Here is a 19,569-nt window from a genome sequence, read left to right as displayed (position 1 = left end):
TGTTTACACAAAGTGCTGTCCCAATTTATTTAACATAAGACAGATAAATTGTTAGAAAATCACCAAGACTGATAAATAAATAGTATTTTGGCTTTAAAATAGTCCCATCCAAGTTTTCTAATTAGCATGAGATACCACATTCATAAAAATCTAGAATTTTTTGATGTATCTGATATTGTTTAATGAAGACACCGCACTGCGTGTACAAATTAGATTTTTTTTATTGATCATTGACAAATGTACTTTACATGTTTAATCAATGTAGTCATTCAAAAAAGCTATGCCTTTCATGCTGTGGCCCATTTAAGTGAACTTATATATAAATAAGTATAACTGAAATTAAACTTGGGAAATATCGATTTAATTTAACAACAATCCTTTCGTTTCTTTTAATGAAGTTCTCTCACAAATATAACCTAGTATTTAAAGTACAAAGTTTTTATTTTTACATATTTGTCAGAGATCCATCGTTGTCACAAAAGCACTTTTACAGACTTTTATTTTGAAAGCAAAAGACAATAGCAGTCTTGTGATTGTATGTGGCCATCTTGCGTTCTCCCTGTTCGGCCTTGCTAAGCTTTTTCTCTCTTCATATCTCGCTTAGATAAAGTTCATCGTGGTGGATTAAACATCTTGTCATCTCCAACCAAGCGAGGTACCTGTCATTAAAAATCACAGTATGATTTTCATCTTAACCTTCGTCTAATCACGCAATGTCTTGAAAAAGTTACACATGTATTTACGTATGAAAGGGCTATGTTTAATGTGATGTACGTTAGCTTACGTAGCTGTCATGATGGGGGAAACCTGCTTGTCTGTCAGTGGGTGCTTACACTCCTGTAATAACAAAAGTTTAGTAATTTATTTACCTGACGTTTTTATGTATTTGACTAGTTTATCTAGTTAATAGAATGCGAGGTTAGCAGAAGAGTGTGTTTTTATTAGTTTATTTTATATCACTTGTATTATTTAACAGAGCGTAGGCTATCTGAAAGTGAGCTGGCTAGCCATAGCCGATGAGTGTTTCCTCTCACCAGGTTTATGGGAGGGACATCGTTGTAATCTGTAGTGTTTGTCATCGAGCAAATCTTGTTTATTTGTGCCTTCATTTTAAAGTTAATGTTTATGGGGTACATACTGAGAATGGTTAACGTAATTTAGGCAGTAGCCTAAAGACGTTTACGGTAAATGCGCAGTTACGGACTTACTTGAATGCATATACGTGTAGATTTGACGACAACTAAAATCATATCAAACCTATAAGAAAGTGTATGAGCTGTGTCCGTGAACTGATTTTCTACCTGCCATTATATACGCCACAGGTACAGTAAACACACTAACTTATAAAGGCGCAGGTGCTTAACATTGTGTAACACTTTAGTAATCACATTTAATGGTAGCCGTCATCATAGTTGAAGCTGTCATTTAGCAAAGGCATGTTTGGAGAGGAATAAATGCTTTTGAATACACTAGTCAGTCATTATAATTAATATATTTGTGAAAGAAGAGCGTTAAGATGATTATTTGTGCCTTTAGTATACGCTGAAAAGGTTTAGGCTTATTAAAACGTTATATCAAAGTCACAAGGCCGCAGGTGCATTTGACAGACTGTTTGTTTACAGCGTGTAGGAAGTTATGACGTCAGACATCATAGTTTGGTTAAACACTACCTCCAGTGTGAAACTTATGTGCCATACTTAATTGAATTCCCACAAGACCCTTTTATAACCAGTGACTGTGGTACATAAAGACGTTCAACCTGTTGCGAAAGTTTTTTCACTGGGAGCACAGTGGCCCCCAACTGAAAATTTTAGGGGCACAACCAGAAAATTTGGGGGCACACACCGTAAATCAACATGCTAACTACTTATTTACATTTCTACTAATTTCCACTGTATTACTAATAAATACTTTGATGATAGATGCAGAAAGTACAATGTGCTGTTTCAAATTCAGTGTCACATCACAAAAAGAGGTCAAATTTACTGGTCGCACATGTGCAAACACCCTTATTTTCCCTTTGAACTGATGCTTCTCTGCTTATTTTACCGTCATCAACATTGGATGCAGCCAAACTGTAATCTTCTCATAAACTCACATGCTTTATGTCTTGTGTAATTTAGTTGCACTCTGTGTAGATCAAGGATTTTTTTCCTTGTATTAATTTTGACAAATTTAGAGGAAGCTTGTAGAGAATAGGAAAACACCACTTCCTAAAACAAAACTAAATTTAACTTAAACCTGTGGTTTCTGAAGGCTTTAAACATGCAACATTTTTCAATAGGCTTAAGGTGTCTGGACCTAGGAGTTATAGACAAAGCTAATTAAATGTTGATTCAGGCACATTAGGGGAAAAGTCCGAATTATTTTATTTGATCCTTTATGTCACTCTCCAGCTATCATATCTGCCCACATTTGACCACATTCTTGATCTGGCAGAAAGGTGTAGTGCATACTGGTTTACAGGGCAAAGGTAGCGGCCCACTGATAAGTTGTGCAGAACATTGGACATTGGAAGAAGCCATCCACTGGTTTACTTCAGGTCACGTTCAATATACTTTTATTGTGATTTTAATGAAGTGTACAATTCAAGTAAGATCTGTACCATTTACTAAATAAATAAAGATTGAGACAGTGGCAGGGTTCATTCTTTTGCTTTAATAGATAACTAGTATAATTTATTTCAGCACATACAAAGTCTATTTCTTTAGAATCAGTTTTACAGCCTATATATTAAGAATTGACATTTAAATATTAATTATTTGTGGCTTGTGCCCTTCTTGTCTTAGTATTTGCAGATACAATTTTATTCCTTCATTGTCCTAACTTTTGTACGGATGGTGACATAACCTGGACTTTGTTCTGTTCGTGGCGCAGCTGTAATGTAATACGATGTCATGAATGGTCATGGTCGGCGTTATTTTCACTATGTCGAAGAGGATTTGGCAAGGTGTCAAGGATCTTATTATGGTTCTATTTCAATATCATTTAAAAAACAAACATCCAAGCTTTGCAGAATGTCTTGTAACTCAATATTTGAATAAAAACTTTCTTTAGGTGTTTCCACTATGATGTTCTTTGCGCATCTGCTTTGTTCATCAGTATCTTTCTGCATTGAATTGCAAGAGGTGTGGAAGATGTGCTTCAGGAGACGCTTACGAAAAGAGAAAGCTTGAGCTCATGCCTCTGTGGGGATTTCACAGCCATGTGAACGACCGATAATAACCTTTCATGTGCCCTCTTGCTCTCTTTTCCACCCTCCTTTATTCCTTCCCACTGTCTATCGCTCGCCCGCCCATCATCTTGTCTCTTACTCTGTTCTTCCACTTGTTTTATCTCTTGCTTTCGGTTTTTAGAAAAACTTCTACCTTTACTTAATAACATCCAATCCGAAGTAAAACGGTCTTGTTTTCGTCTGTCATTGTTGTTTTTTTTGCTCTCAAACAGAAAAGGCGTTCTTTAAGAAGTGACGGCTCCTTTGATGGCAAACCGGCCTGATGTAGAGAATACACATAATGTGCAGCTAGCAACACATTAAACAAGATGGACAGACAATAACTAAACTGTTAAACCAGGGGTAAGTGCTCATCCTCATTTTTTTATTAAACACCCAGACACACGTTCCTCTATTTATAAATGCATATTATGCATGCTGTGTTTGTGATCATGCTGGATTGCATAGTAGGGATGGGCATTTTCCAGTAATTTACTATTCGAATATTTAAGCTCATAAAGAACGAATATTCGAATATTCTTTTATTTAAATTATGTTAATTAAGACATGCGTCTTTTGTATTTTTCATTTTGTCATAATTTCACAGAAGGCTTATAATTAGGAAATATCCACAACAAGCTAAACTTATATTCTGTATGTATATGTATGCATGTATTTTTAAGTTGAAAACATTGTAAATTGTATATATATATTTTAAATTCTTCTTAAAAAATATCCTACAGAAAAAAAGGCGTTAAAACCCCATGCGGAGCGAAGTCTGAGTCAGTCAAACCCTTAGTTTCAAGTCGTCGTTAGTATGAATTCATTACTGTTGGATCTTACATACATTATATTATACCAAATATTATATATTAACCCCAAATCTAAGCGAAGTTTGAGGACTTGCGAAGTTTAAAGTTTGAAGACTTGACAAAGGCTATCATCATTTAAACCCTTAAACAGACTCCAAATAAGAGCCCGGAGCAAACGAAAAAACGCATCTACATAACCGACTGCGCAGTCAACATATAAATATCTTCTCAGTTTAGTTTGACATGTATTTGTGAATAAAGAAACCATCTTTACCCTACCTGCTTCGGTGAAAGCCGGTTCTTCTGACTAGATACAATAATGCCGGTGCTGCGGAGAAAACTCTTCCTCGTGTTGCACGTGATGATGGTTATCGGATAAAAACAACAGACGGATTGAACAAGATTGAATATCTGTATTTAACATTATTTTACAAATAACGTAAGCTGGCTCGATAGATTATTGTTGACTGTGCAAAGTTACTAACGTTAGCTTAATTTAACAAGATTTCACAAAGACGGAGCTTTGCTTTTAAACAGCCATGTGCAGTCATCCGGTTCATTTGTGAAAGAGCACCGCATATAATACATGTTCTCCGTTTCATTTCGTTCTCCGTGTATGTCTCGTTACTCCGTGTATGTCTCGTTATTAACAAAATAAAGTAGACTTTATAACAGAAAGCTTACAAATCTCTCATGATGTGTTGATGCGGGCGGCGGAGAAGCACGTTTAATAACACGTGAGCCCTCACTGAGCCAGATGCCAAATATGGCGCGGCCAAACCCGGAGATAAAAGAAAAAAACTTAAATTCGTCTGCAATCTGCATTGCCAAACAATCAGAAATATATACGAATTAATGTTCATGTATATCTTACATTTAAGTCTGTAAAAGAGTATAGATGAAGTGAAAAAGCATTAAATAAGGTGGCACAATAAAAACAAACAAACATTCGAATAGCATTTTTTAAATTCGAATTATTATTGCCGATCGAATATTCGAATATTCGAATATCCGTGCCCATCCCTATTGCATAGTCACAGGTGTTTTAATTATGTCATGCCAATGAATTGTACTGTTTTAATCCAGTTTCTGGTTCAGATGATAGAGTGTGAAATAGGGATGGGACGATTACCGGTTTCCCGATTAACCACGATAAAATGTCCTGACGATTAGTATTATCGTTTAAAATTTAATTATCTTTACAACCGTGTTTGGTTACCCTGATTTTAAAAACTTGTGGTAAATCCTGTCCAGCCAGAATCAGTTTTACGCAGAGTCGCACATGCAACACATTTTTTTGCTTAAGAAGGCATTTAAGGGATAAATGTATTGTATTCATTCATTGTAAACTTATTAGACAGATTTTTTTACAACAGAAATAATTTCAGGGACATGAAATATTAAATTGTGATTTTCAAAAATAAAACTTCAACATGTTTCAGTTTGTGTATCAGTTCTTTTTGAACATTTTCATATCATTTTAACAAAACCATGATAATATTGATAACCGTGATAACTTTGGTCACTATAATCATAATATGAAAATTTCATACCGTCCCATCCCTAGTGTGAAACTTTATCATTTTGATAGCTGATCTTATTGACAACATCTATTAAAATAATGCATATTATAGGTGAACAATGACAATAGAAACCTGTCTATAGCATGCATATGTTATTGGACGAGCTGAATATATTTGATATGCCAATTTACTCCATATTTGTGGTATTTTATTCCTTCCGTTACATTTATATTCTGCTATTAATTTTATCTGGTAATATTTTAGCATATTTAGTGCTAAAAAAGGGCTATGTGTGTACAATCATATGTAAGGAATAATTGACGACGGGCCGTTGAATTATTAGAAAGGTGGTCGTGATGCGGCCACAAAGGATGTGGTGATGCGGCCACAACGCGAAGCGGAGGTGTGCATTATTTTTTAATAATTCAACGGCCAGGAGGCAATTATTCCGCTTATACTACGGTTACCACACCTCAAGACATCGATCACATATATAAAGGGATTAATCCAGTTTTTGTACTTAAATCCCTATTGTGAGTAGGACTATTTCTTTCGCGTCTCATCCAACGGCTCTTTTGCTTGTTACAAAAGATAATTTTAAAGCTGCAATGTAGGCTTGAGCCGTTGATAGCATTGTAATGCAGTTATTAATGAAGTTATTAAAAAGAGAGCAAGAGCGACAGAGACACAGAGAGAAAAAGAAAGAAAAAGAGAGAGAGAGAGGGCGAGCGAGGGAGCGAGAGAGATTGTGTGAATGATGCTACCTCTGTGCATCTCTAAACAGCGCTGTTACTGCCTCGGAATATCGTCTGTCATGTTGTTTTTGTTAGTCCGTTATTACAGTTGAGTATGCGAAGTGATTTGGAACTGTAATGCTGTCAAGGGAGCTGCCTGGAACTACGTTCGTCGTGTGTTTCCCAGAAAATAATTGCAAACCTAAGAACGTTCGTCAGCCAATCAGATTCAAGCATTCAACGGACCTGTAGTATAAATATACACATCCCACATGTTGCAAGGATATATTAAATCCTGGTATTAATGCTTATTAATGCATTTATTCCTTAAATTGTCAACATCTCTCTAAGAAGTGTACTTTAAATGGTCTTCTAAGAAGTTAAAGCTGTGAAACTGAAACTTGATGTGGTCAGAGGTGCTATTTGACAAAAAGTATTTTGACAAAAGTGAAGCAAACCATGTGAGAGAGATTGAAACTGATCCCACAGATTCACATTATCTCCTGTAGATTTAGCGCTGTTTTGTTCATTATCTAACTGTGATAATATTGTAATACATGTAGTTGGGAGTTCAATACAGTGCTCTTTTACCCATGCACATTGAAATACTTCAGTATGTTACACCTACTGTACCATAAAACATAAGCATGAAGAAGGGCATAGAGCAAGAGAGTGTATTAAGTATGCTTTTCTTGCAAAAGTAGGAGGGAGTTGTCATTCACATGTTAAATGTAAAACAAACAACTCATAAGGTTTCCACGATTATATGAAGTTGTAGCTTGGAGCGTGGGTAGGTAGTAAGAGACTGCTCGATACACTTCCCCTTAGTAACTTTTAATGGCAAGGGACTATTTTCGGGCACTGCATAATATCATTGCGCCTCCTGCAGCCCTACGGCAGCAAAGTCCTTGATTATTATGCCAGAATGAGAGTATAGTTCCTAGCCATGTCTGCCTAGAAAATCGCGGCTTTTGGTTTTCTGTCTGTCTTAGTACACGATGTTACTACAGAAGAGTCAAGTTTTAAATAGGAAAAATATTGAAACTCTTTGGTTATTTTTGAGCGCGATGCTAATGGTCTAATCAGATTCAATGGATTATGCTAAGCTACAGTATGCTAAAAGTGGTACCGCCAGATCCGGAGATCAGCTGAATGGATTCCAAAAAGGTTAAAATTAATATTTAAAAAAAAAACTATTATTTTAATAGTATAATAAAGTTTTGTTAATGTTACTGTCAAAGTTAAAGCAGTGTTAAAAATAAAATAAAAAACACATTTGAGTAAATCAATTAAAATTTAGAACACCTACCTTACTGGAAGATAACAGAGTTATGGGGGTGTTGTTATCAACATAATACTGGTACTCAGTGTTCAATTCAGTTCAATTTTGTGGTACACTGAACTGTGACACATTGTATGAAAATTTGTTGTGTGATGTAGATTTCTAAAGCTGGGTATTGCGACCAATTTGCTGATTAAATTGTTATTTTTTTAAACGAAGGGGTTCTGTTTGTATTTATTTCGATTGAATAGTTATCAATATTTCATTAAAAATGTTAGTCTTGCAGGCTTTATTATTTGCAGAATTTATTTAGTGTGCTGTGACATTAAGACCAACATGTAATGCATGGATCCAATATACTGTGTGTTCACACCGTCATCGGCGAGCAGCAGCGCGGCACATCTTGGACAACGTGAGCGTCGAGAGAGTTGAAATCAGCTTTATGGTAATGAGCTATGACATGGTTCAGCGGCAACCAATAGGAAGGCGGTAACATTCGGCGGCAACCAATCAGAATGTGGAAATCTCCACTTAAAGGAGTATTCCATTTTCTTAAAAGAAAAATCTAGTTAATTTACTCACCACCATGTCATCCAAAATATTAATGTCTTTTTTGTTTTATGTGAAATTATATTTTTTGAGGAAAACATTGCAGGATTTTTCTCATTTTGGTGGACTTTAATAGAGCTCAACACTTAACAGGTTTTTTCAACGGAGTTTCAAATGACTATAAACGATCCCAAACGAGGCATAAGGGTCTTATCTAGCAAAACGATTGTCATTTTTGACAAGAAAAATAAAAAATATGCACTTTTAAACTACAACTTCTCGTCTAGATCCGGTCGTGATGCGCCAGCGTGACCCCACGCAATACGTCATGAGGTCAAGAGGTCACAGAGGACGAACGCGAAACTCCGCCCCAGTGTTTACAAGTGTTGAGAAAGAGGACCGTTCCGACGTTGTTGTATGTCGAATGATACTAATTAATGTCTTTGTGTCAGTTTATTGTTTACAATGGTCCGCAAATGTGCGTTTTATATATGTAACACGTGACCTCCCTACGCCACTACGCATTTACGTAAGGTCGCGCTGGAAAGGACCTAGACAAGAAGTTGTGGTTTAAAAGTACATATTTTTTTATTTTTCTTGTCAAAAATTACAATCGTTTTGCTGGATAAGACCCTTATCCCTTGTTTGGGATCGTTTATAGTCCTTTGAAACTCCGTTGAAAAAAACTGTTAAGTGTTGAGTTAAGTATTAAATGTTGGGCTCTATTAAAGTCCATTAAAATGAGAAAAATCCTGCAATGTTATCCTCAAAAAACATAATTTCTTCTCGACTGAACAAAGAAAGACATTAACATTTTGGATGACATGGTGGTGAGTAAATTATCTGGATTTTTTTTTAAGAAAATGGACTATTCCTTTAAGAGGATTCCAGACAATGCATTCGAGCATCAGAGCGTCCAATTCTCTTTTTCTTTAGCGTTGTTGGCATGGCAGCCAGAACGTTTTTTTGACGCTCTCGCCGGCTGCTGTGTGAAATATTGTTACATAAGCTTTTTATTTCTTAAGTGTTCACATTTATGCAACATACTATGTTTATGAGGATAACCGTGGCATTTTGAAATAATGTTGTGTACATATCTATGTTCAAGTACGTATTGTTTTGTTAAATGAAAGATGAATTAAATTAAAATCGGAGAATCAATGTTTTTCCCAGCCCTATAGATTGCTATTGCCATCCCTTGTTAAATGTTTTACTTTTAAGCTGACAATATCATATTCTAGGATTGAATCAGCAGAATTTTTATGTTGTTACCAAAAATATCCTTCCCCAAATGAGATGTACCTCTCTGGTAGAAGGAACACCCATGAGTGACCACTCCTGACCAGCAGAGTTTTTGCACTTTCGCTTCCTATTCTCCAATATTTCGTTCCTACAGCATGCTTAGTTTGCACGACACCGGCATTTTCTTTAATGGACATTTCTCATTTTTTGCTTGGTAACCGAATTTCCCATGATCCGAAAGGATGACAGTGTGGTTTTTTTTTTGTGATTTTGCAAACAGAAGTTACTAGTTCTGTTTATTGAGCAGTTTTGTCATTGGTGATCATTAAAGATCAGGGTTTGCGTGCGTTCAGTCTCGGGTAGTGAGAGTTACAGATCATTTCTGCCTATATTACGTGTGCTTTGAGCTAACTTTGAATGCAGAAGGAAGTATCAGGTTATCAGGTCTGTAATTATTTTGCCAGAAGATGCTTCATTCAAGATCTTACCTTTTTAGCTTTTAATTTTATTTTTCTGATATAAAAAATATATATAAAACAAATGCAGGCTTTTAAAAAACACTAAAGTTTAATTTAAAGATTGTAATAATGATTATACTCAAGTGCTTTGCTGCGTGCAGCTTTTCTTTAGTTGTGCCGTTTTTCTCCTTTACAGGCACAGTGTTGATTAGTTATGACAAGTAGCTGTGTGAAAGATGTCCACCCTTTCTACGACTGATATCACTGATGTTGGTCATGGTGACTTTAGTCTTGTATTTTTACAATAATGAACAAATGTAAACGTTTCAACAGAAAGGAAAGTGAAATTAGAAAAATTGATTTTGAAATCAGAGCTTCACACTTATTCATGTTTTTCAGTATGTAATGACTAAAAATATATTTTAATAATATTGTTTTGTATTAATATTATTATTTTTTGTATTATTTTGTGTTATTAAATGCTAACATGTGTTATTCTTAGGGATGTACTTGTGTGTGTGATGCTTGTGATTTCTCTATATGGAGAAATAGGGATCCATCAGTGTGTGTATAAGTATTACTGTACACTGCTGGAGGTTGTGTTGTTTGTAATGGTCAGTTGTGTGTCTGTAGGGGACTCTCTGTGCTGTGTCAGTGAAGAGGGACCTTCATCAGGGATGGCAGAAGTGAAACAGGAGAGCCAGTCTTCTCTAAGTCAAACAGCATCATACAACACTTCACACAATGAGCTGAATGACACGATGCTCATGGAGCCCAAAGGTGAGGCTGTGTGTTTTCAATTTGAGTTTTGATTTTTAATATTGATGAATGTGTTTGTGGAAAATATGATTCACAGTCAGTAAATTTCATTTATAATATAAATTGGTGGTGGTTGAGGAGATTCCCCCATTCATATGTAAAGCGCTTTGAGTACTGAAAAAAGTGCTATATAAATGTAACGAATTATTATTATACATGTTGAACTGTAGTTGTGCTTATATTACTTAAGACGTGTGACTAGCATGACTCTGCAGAAGCATGTATGAACATGCAAGTTAGTATGTGTTTGTGCATATGTGTTTGTCTCACCTCAATGTTCTTGTTTAACTGGTTCAAGTAAATGAAAATGCAGTTAGGTTAAGGAGTGTACAGTACATTTGTATACTTTAACTTTGCAATATAAGGTTGTATTATTTATATTTTACTTATTTTGTCAACTTTGTCAAACATGTTTTATTTCAGTTATATTTTGACTTGAAGAGCAAATCACATGCATATAAAGTATGAAGCTGTGTTCTGTATGAAGCATTGTATCTCATTGTTTTATCAAGAAAATCCAAGTATAGTTTTATGGATTTTACAAATTGTGTTAAAAATAAAATGATAACATATTAAAGGGGTCATAGTGTGAAAATCTGACTTTATCCATGTTTAAGTGCTATAATTGGGTCCCCAGTGCTTCTTTCAACCTAGAAAATGTGTTAAAGATCAACCCAGTAATTTAGTTTTAGCAAGCATGTGAAAAAATAGGTAGCAAGTCTACATTAATACCGCCCCTTAATCTGCACTATCCAACCACGGCTTTGCCATTATTTAGTGCTGAAAGAAAGAGAGAGAACAGATAATTGACAGGACAATTGAGTTTCAATTGCAACTCCCAAAAACGTCACATTTTTGCTCATACCTACAAAGTGGCAATTTTAAAAGCTATAATAAATTATTTGTGGAATATTTTGAGCTAAAACTTCACACAAGCACTCTGGGGACACCAAAGAATTATTTTACATTTTCAACAAATCTCATAATATGACCCACATTATTAATTCGCTACAAATGTGCTGTTTTGAATATAATGCTCCTTTCTGTTTTCATCATGCTCCAAATGCTTTTCAATACAATTTTGGTTTGTCCAGAGGTTTAAGTTCATTTAAAGCTACACATACTTCTATCTAAAACTCATAACATTGTAAAACCTCTGTTTTGGTTGAGTAAGATTTGGATCAACCAAAAATGTGGATAAGGTAAATAGGTCTTTAATGCCTTAGATACATTGATACAAAAGATTAAACAGTTGTATTGGTGTGTCTGTCCTCTGTGTGTTTGCACAGAGGGTCAGCCAATGAAGAGGAAGAAGGGCCCTGCCCCTAAGATGCTGGGGAACGAGGTGTGTAGTGTGTGTGGAGACAAAGCATCTGGCTTTCATTACAATGTTCTGAGCTGTGAGGGCTGTAAAGGTTTCTTCAGACGCAGTGTGATCAAAGGAGCGCAGTACAACTGCAAGAACTCGGGCCGCTGCGAAATGGACATGTACATGCGCCGCAAGTGTCAGCAGTGCCGTCTGCGGAAGTGCAGGGAGGCAGGAATGCTGGAGCAATGTGAGTTACTTACCTATCAAATCACAGCTCATCATCTCTTCTTTTTCTACTCACCCTTTATCCAAATTTTTTGAAGCTTATTTTCCTATAATCTTGGGTAATTTTTTGTTTTGAATAGTTAAGATCAGCAGAAACAGGTTAGTATTGGAAACAGTGTATAAGGCAAGGCAAGTTTTTTTATATAGCACAGAGTTTTATCATATAACTTTGATTTATAAAAATACAATGTTAAATAATAAAAAAAAGGAAAAATCATAAAAAAGCTTAGATAAATAAATAATCAAAATTTATCTGTATCTTAGGAATACCTCTCACTTCTCATGAGTTACCAGCCTTTTGTTTTTTCTCTGCCATTTATTTACATTTTTTGGACATGTTAATCCATCTGTCCATATTTTTCAGATACATTCTTTTTAGTGATGCACCGATGTATCGGCCGCCGATATTTACCGATTTTTTGTGAATTTGAAACCATCGGTATATCGGCAATAGCACGAGAAAGGCAGATACCGATTGTTTATTAATTAACTGCATAAAGAAATCCATTATATGTAAAAAAAAAACGAGTTAATGTTGTTACATGCTGAATAGCAAAAACCACCTTTGAAGGTTGTCATGCTGTCTTATTATATTTGTTTTAGCTTAATTTGTGCCTCTCTTATTATGTTGGTCAGTTGAATGTTAATTAGATCCAATCCAGTCCAATTCAGTAAAAATAATTTAATGCAGAAATAAACTAGCAAATTGGCCAAACTGTATAGTATTGTATACAAGTGTTTAATATCGGTATCGGCCAGAAGTTGTCCCTAATTCTTTTATCATAATATTTTTTATCTTTAATATGTATATCACTTAATTGTTTTGTTTATAGTTTCTGTTATTGCTACGTTTTTAGTTTTTGTTATTTGAATATTCGATAACTTGCCTGTCATTGTACTAGGTGTACTGTCAGAGGAGCAGATCCGACTAAAGAAGATGAAAAAACAGGAAGAAGAGACTGCACGTACGTCTTCGGTGGCCACGCCCAGCCCTGCTCCTGAGATGCTCCCACTGGCTCCTGAACAGCAGGAGATGATAGAAAAGCTGGTTGCAATGCAGAAACAGTGCAATAAACGCTCATTTCTGGACCGGCCCAAAGTCACAGTGAGTAGCTTTAGCAAGTATATAGGCTTTAAGCCAAATTTACTAACAGCTTGCACCAGCACAAACACCCTTTTTGACATTTAAAAACTATTGTCAGCATTTACTGAAGACACACAGTAATAAATTAGCTTTTCAGGTGCAAAATTTATGGTAGGAGAGAATTTTTTATTTGTGCCATTATTTACGGCCTTAAAAACCCTACAATAATTTGTACATTGCATTGGTCATTATGGAAATGAGATTTTGCGTCTGTGTTCTTTAACATAAACCTTGTCAGTAAATCACCCACAGAAATTTTCACTTCCATCAAGCTCTTTTGCTTTCATGCTAATTAGCCCTGTTTAATAAATCTGGCCTTTTATGTGTTTAGGGGTGTAGAGCACTTTGATATTGAAACGCTTTTTTATCTGACATTGGGCTGCTGTTGCTGCCAAGTTTCTGCAAAATCAAACTAAATCTCTAGGTCACCCTGACATTTGGCAAAGCAGATGATACCACAGTGACTTAGATCATCTTTAGTGTATTTTTTAATGCAGTTCTCACAAAATCTGTAATATAGCAGAACGTCTGCGCTCTTTTTACTACTTGCTTTGGATTTTTTTGCATCTGAGATTTAGCTGCTGGTCGTTTACATGAATTTTTCTTGTTTTTCAGCCATGGCCACAGAATCAGGACCCACTTAACCGAGAGATTCGACAACAGCGGTTTGCTCACTTCACTGAGCTGGCCATCATGTCTGTTCAGGAGATTGTAGACTTTGCTAAACAGCTGCCCGGCTTCCTGGAGCTCACCAGAGAGGACCAGATCGCCCTGCTGAAGACCTCAACTATAGAGGTTAGGCCGAATGACCTTTAGCACACATTTTTGTTACCATTTTCTGTTTTGTGTGTGGAGATGAGACATTATTTGGGGGATTTTTGGTTACAGTTGATACATTTAGATTTTTTCTGGGATATGTAGGAGTAGGTGATTAACTCTGTTGTTTTAAACACTATAGTTATAAGAAAGAGAAATCTACTTTCAAATAAATGCTTGCTCATGTTGGAAAACCAAGCACAGCCTGTGTGTGGATCAGAACTCACTGCACATTTAAGTGTTTTATTGATGACAACTGTGAAAACATTTGTTTTTACTAGATCATGCTGCTAGAGACATCCAGACGTTACAACCCAGCGATTGAGAGCATCACCTTCCTCAAAGACTTCAGTTATAATAAGGAAGATTTTGCTAAAGCAGGTATGACATGCTTTTGAAATAACTAAAATATTACCTTTTGTAATTAAAGGAACAGTATGTAGGATTGTGGCCAAAACTGGTATTGCAATTACAAAACTTGTGGCTAAAACTGGTACAGCAATCACACAACTGGTGGCCAATAAACAAAATGACAACATAAACATCAGTTGAGGGCTGCAACTCCACTTTTTAAATGACAATATCCTGGCTGGAACACTGTTGTCAGTGATATAAGTTTTTGAAATGAAAATTATTTCTTAATGTCTATTGACATATCAGGGCCATTTTATGAATAATTGATATAAATTTCTTACATACTGTTCCTTTAAGATATATTAAAGTAATATTTAAAGTAATATTCAAGTAATGTGTTACAGAATAATGTTATTTGTCACACTTTTGGTATTTTGTGTTCATTTATGGAAGTTTATCTGGCTGTTTTTAGTGTTTATGCCCTAAATGGGTCTTTGTCCTATTTGGCTTATCTGCAGGGCTGCAATTGGAGTTCATCAACCCAATTTTTGAATTTTCTAAGGGCATGAATGATCTACACCTGGATGAGGCGGAGTACGCTTTACTTATCGCAATCAATATTTTCTCAGCAGGTCAGTTTGACCCACAAGCACCCCTATTATATTGTTTGCATATTTTTGGTTTTAACTCATTCGCTGCCAGCCATTTTTTGTGATTTTCACAAAAGTTTCACAAAATGCCTTCCAGGAAAATTTTCTTCTAAAAATATATAAACATACAAATATATCAAATGAAAGAACAGACCCTCGCCTTTCAAACAAACAAACAAAACATGAAAAAACATTTCATCCTATCTATATTTTTTTCTCTGCTTATAAATTCTTAAATATGGGTATTTGTCTTTAAAAACATTGTTTTTTAGCAAAAACCTGAAATAATTGCATTTTTGTGAAGGAATTTTGTTAGAGATCAGATTCAGAATGATTATCAAAACATATACTGTATAGGGGTGGTTTCCCGGACAAGTATTCGCTTAAGACAGGACTAGGCCTTAGTTTAGTTAGGAAATATAACTAGTTTTAACAAACATGCCTTACTAAAAGCATTACTGCCGTGCATTTTGAAGCAAAACAAAGGGCACTGATGTATTGTAAGATATGTCAGTGCAAGTTGTTTTCAATTTGAACAGCTCTTACATTTATTTTAGTCTAGGACTAGTCTAATCCCTGTCCGGGAAACCGCCCCATAGAGTTTAAAATTAGTAAATAACATTCTGTCTTCAGTTTTTTCATAAATTGGGTAAGGTAAGGTTTTGCAGATTAACATGAAAATTCTTCAGAGACATGTTTTTTTATACAAAAAAGGAAAGAGTTAAAGAATGTTCACCGTTTCATTTAAGAAATGTTAGTAGATGCCATTTAATCGATGAATGAATTAAAAAGCAACAAAAGAACTATCAATCCAACTGAGTTTTCATTATGAGTACAATGCAAAGTGTCACATTATCAATAAATCTCAATATAAACGGATATTAGCATCCATGACAGCAAAGATGTTTATCAATTTAATTGAACTTCAATCTTTTCTTTTTTAGGGATAAACATGAGCTTATTTTTTATTTATTAATGTTTGCAGAAACCATTTTTGTAATCTTTGAGATTTTGTAGATACTAGTTTGAAGCTGTCATCATGTATAGTGTGTTTTTTTTTTCTTATCGATGCTTCAGTGCTTCCTGTGTACCATTTCTTAGGCCTTAATAAAATGAATCATCATCCATTTGTTTCAACTTTCACTTTTTTTTCTTGTCTTCTACGCATTTGGGTCAGACCGCCCCAATGTGCACGATCACGATTTAGTGGAAAGACTGCAGCAGCCTTATGTGGATGCCCTCAACTCTTACATCAGAATAAAACGACCCAATGTGAGTATAATAAAGTATACTTGGAGAGCATGAGATATTCAAAACAATTGAACAATTTGTACTTACTCATGATCAGTTGTTTAACATGAGTACTACAATAATATTCATATTTTGATGTGGTGTTTATTCATGAGCATATTTTGTCTGTGTACTTATTTGCCACTAGGTTCCACATATGGGTTATACATATTATATATATACAGTTATACATATGGATGACAACTGTTACAGTTTGTTGCTCATGAACCCACTTCTCTTTCATGTCTACCAAAGGATCATCTGATGTTTCCCCGCATGCTGATGAAGCTGGTCAGCCTTCGCACGCTGAGCAGCGTCCACTCGGAGCAAGTCTTCGCTCTGCGCCTCCAGGACAAGAAACTCCCACCTCTGCTCTCTGAAATTTGGGATGTACATGAGTGAGCTGGTGCTCCACCCCCAGGACAGAATGAGCCAATGAAACATAGCCGTAGTGGGGGGCCTCTATAGACCAAGCACAAGTGTGGTGACTAACCTCATATCATCCCCAAGGGCCTGAAATGTCTCCCACTATGGCATGGAGCCAGTCGTAATGACTCTGGTTTCATCATTCTCTTCCGTGTATGTTTTGGACTCGGTGGGCGATGGGCTGCTTCCGTTGAATGTGCTATTGATAGACTGTATGGCCAGAAGTGGCTCAGGGACCGTTCAGAACTAATAATGGTTATTTGACCATTTGAGACTGAGGATCTGGATCCACGTAGACACGCTTGCTAGTGTGAGAGGCTGTGAACAATGTGGACATGATTTTTTTGTGTGCGTGTCATTTATACTTAATGTTTCCAGTACTGAGAGCTTTGTGCAGGTTTTGGCACTATGTCTACTTTCAAACAGTTAAGGCATCCCTCATTATACAACTGTTTTATTTACAGTGTTTTGCGATTCTACACGTGCTGATTGGTGGGATATGGCTGTCAGCCTTTTGATTGTTATATGATGAGTATACATAGATCATGCACAGACGCACATCGTCTGTTCATTACTATTTTTTTACATTTACGTAGTGTTCGGCACGTATTTAGTCTTGTAATTAACATTAAAAAGCAGTCGCTTGCTAACACCCCAAAATTGAAGGTTTGTGTGAATGAAATCAGTAAAATGCAAGACATTTTATAACATTTTACACTGACCTAGCAGATCCTAACAAGCACAAGAAATTTTGTTGGCTGCTGTTTGATGGATTACGTAGAAAATAGCTGATGCTGTTGTATGAATCAGTCCACACTTACAGGATCAGCAATTTTTTTAAGGTGGCCTATGTTTTGCATTAGGGTATTCTTGGAGTGCTGGGTCACTGTAGCATGTAGGCAGGGATCAGTTAGAGTCACTGGAGCTGTTAACCCAAATCAGTGTGCTGCTCAACTGCTACTACTGAGAGGCTGATAGATAAGTGCGAGAAATGATGAAAACATTGCTGAATATAATTTTATATTTATCATTGGGTAATAAATAGTCATTGCATTCTTCAACCCGACATACTGCTTTATTGCTATTTCATCATCTCATTTTCTTTCACTTACATTTTTGATAACCCTTGATGCTATTTTTGCTAATATGTAGACCCACTTCAAAATCAAGATGAGAATGCTCTTTAAATCTTCAATTTACACACACAGCTTTTAGCATTTTATTTTTGGCACGTCTCTTAACCAAATCTTGTTGTACCTCACTATGAGAATATTGTCCTTTTCTCAAGAGATATTGACAATGTATGTAAATCAATACCTTCTAATCATTTTGGTTTTATACTGAGCTCTGAAATAAGGGACTGGGCAAGTAAGAGAACTTTTTAATGTTTAGGTCCAGAGTCTTACAGTACCTCACAATGTAACAATTCACAACTGACAAGTGTGACGACAGGCAATTCAGTTTTACTGGTCTTAAGAAATTTTAGGTTTTATAAACTAACATTGTAAAAAAAGTAAAATTAACTTACACAGTTGGTTTGCTGTGGCATTATCTGCTCTGACTGTGCATATTATTTAGACTTGGTTTGAAGCAGTCATACATGCCCATGTGACAGTTCATTGTTTTAGCTCACCTAAATCATATCCTTACTGTATCTGCATTGTCTTATGAAACCACCCCCCTTCTTTTAAGTAGCGATATTGTTCATCCCTGCCATGTTCTGCATGCTTTAGGTTGGTTTCCGTCAAGGCTAAATTTTAAGCCCGTTTTACCATAACAGTAATTTAAAATCTTCTGCAAGGGCTTCAATATGCAAGGGTATTAATTGAGGCAACAACCCAACAGCAGACTCTATGTAATCTGTTAGACATGCATTGTGAAGATTGATCTTGTGAAACTTATCTGTAACAGGATTTAATGAGGGCCAAGCTAAATTCTGGTTAAAGGAATATGGTCTCTGCTCTAAACTTTTTCCCCAGAACTGAAATTATGAAATTGTTGTCCTCTGACAGAATGTTACCACATCATGCAAGTGTTTAATGCGAAGTTGATTGTAGTTATAATTTATTTGTACCCTCATCTCATTGGACTTCTTTACACTGATTAACATTGTCTTCAATAGAGTCCTTGAATGAGGTCATCATAGAAATGCAACCTTATGTATGCCTTAAGTCCTTATATATATATACTGCTTTATATGTTTAAATTATGAGTAGACTAAATTTATTGTTCTGTGAGAGTATATATTTATCTGAGAAAAATTCTGAGAAACTTAGATGACTAAAAGCCTCAACTATTCTTTATACAGAAATACATTTACCTAAAACAGAGGGAACCTCTGTTGTTTCTGTCTTTTTATTCTTCTTTTTTTTCTTTTTTAAAAAATAGATCAGGGTTGACCCTGTAAATAAATAATGAATTTGAGCTTACAACTTGTGTCAGTGATCTGATTGTTAGCAATTGTTATGCGTCTTTCACCGTCCTGAAGCAGTTTTGTATGTACTCCGTCAAACTAACCCATTAGAACACACACTGGACATCCAATTGTGTTGTATTCCTTTGCTAAATCCTGTTTTTATTAGTGATGATTAATATGGGAATTTTGGGTCGATCAAAAAATTATTATATAGTTAATGGCTTAATAGATAACAAGTTCCTTTAA

The 19,569-nt window shown here is 35.6% G+C and overlaps 1 protein-coding gene across 2 annotated transcripts; it reads left to right on the top strand.

Annotated features, from left to right (window-relative positions):
• The first annotated feature begins 522 nt into the window (after positions 1-522).
• On the top strand, positions 523-19,339 carry nr1h3 (nuclear receptor subfamily 1, group H, member 3). 2 transcript variants are annotated; one of them, XM_055205025.2, is made up of 11 exons: positions 523-655; positions 3,448-3,577; positions 10,011-10,093; positions 10,448-10,594; positions 11,923-12,189; positions 13,130-13,332; positions 13,987-14,166; positions 14,469-14,568; positions 15,060-15,173; positions 16,369-16,463; positions 16,737-19,339. In XM_055205025.2, exons 3-11 carry the CDS (start codon positions 10,051-10,053, stop codon positions 16,881-16,883), a joined length of 1,296 nt encoding a protein of 431 aa, XP_055061000.1. In that variant the 5' UTR covers positions 523-655; positions 3,448-3,577; positions 10,011-10,050; the 3' UTR covers positions 16,884-19,339. The 2 variants fall into 2 exon arrangements, with proteins under 2 accessions (XP_055061000.1, XP_073715116.1); XM_073859015.1 differs by lacking the exons at positions 523-655; positions 3,448-3,577 and adding an exon at positions 9,682-9,800.
• The last annotated feature ends 230 nt before the right edge of the window (positions 19,340-19,569 follow it).

Source organism: Misgurnus anguillicaudatus, chromosome 21, assembly GCF_027580225.2.
Source record: "Misgurnus anguillicaudatus chromosome 21, ASM2758022v2, whole genome shotgun sequence".
NCBI classification, from domain to species: domain Eukaryota; kingdom Metazoa; phylum Chordata; class Actinopteri; order Cypriniformes; family Cobitidae; genus Misgurnus; species Misgurnus anguillicaudatus.
Note: the sequence above shows the minus strand (reverse complement) of the source record. Positions and strands in the feature narration are given on the sequence as shown.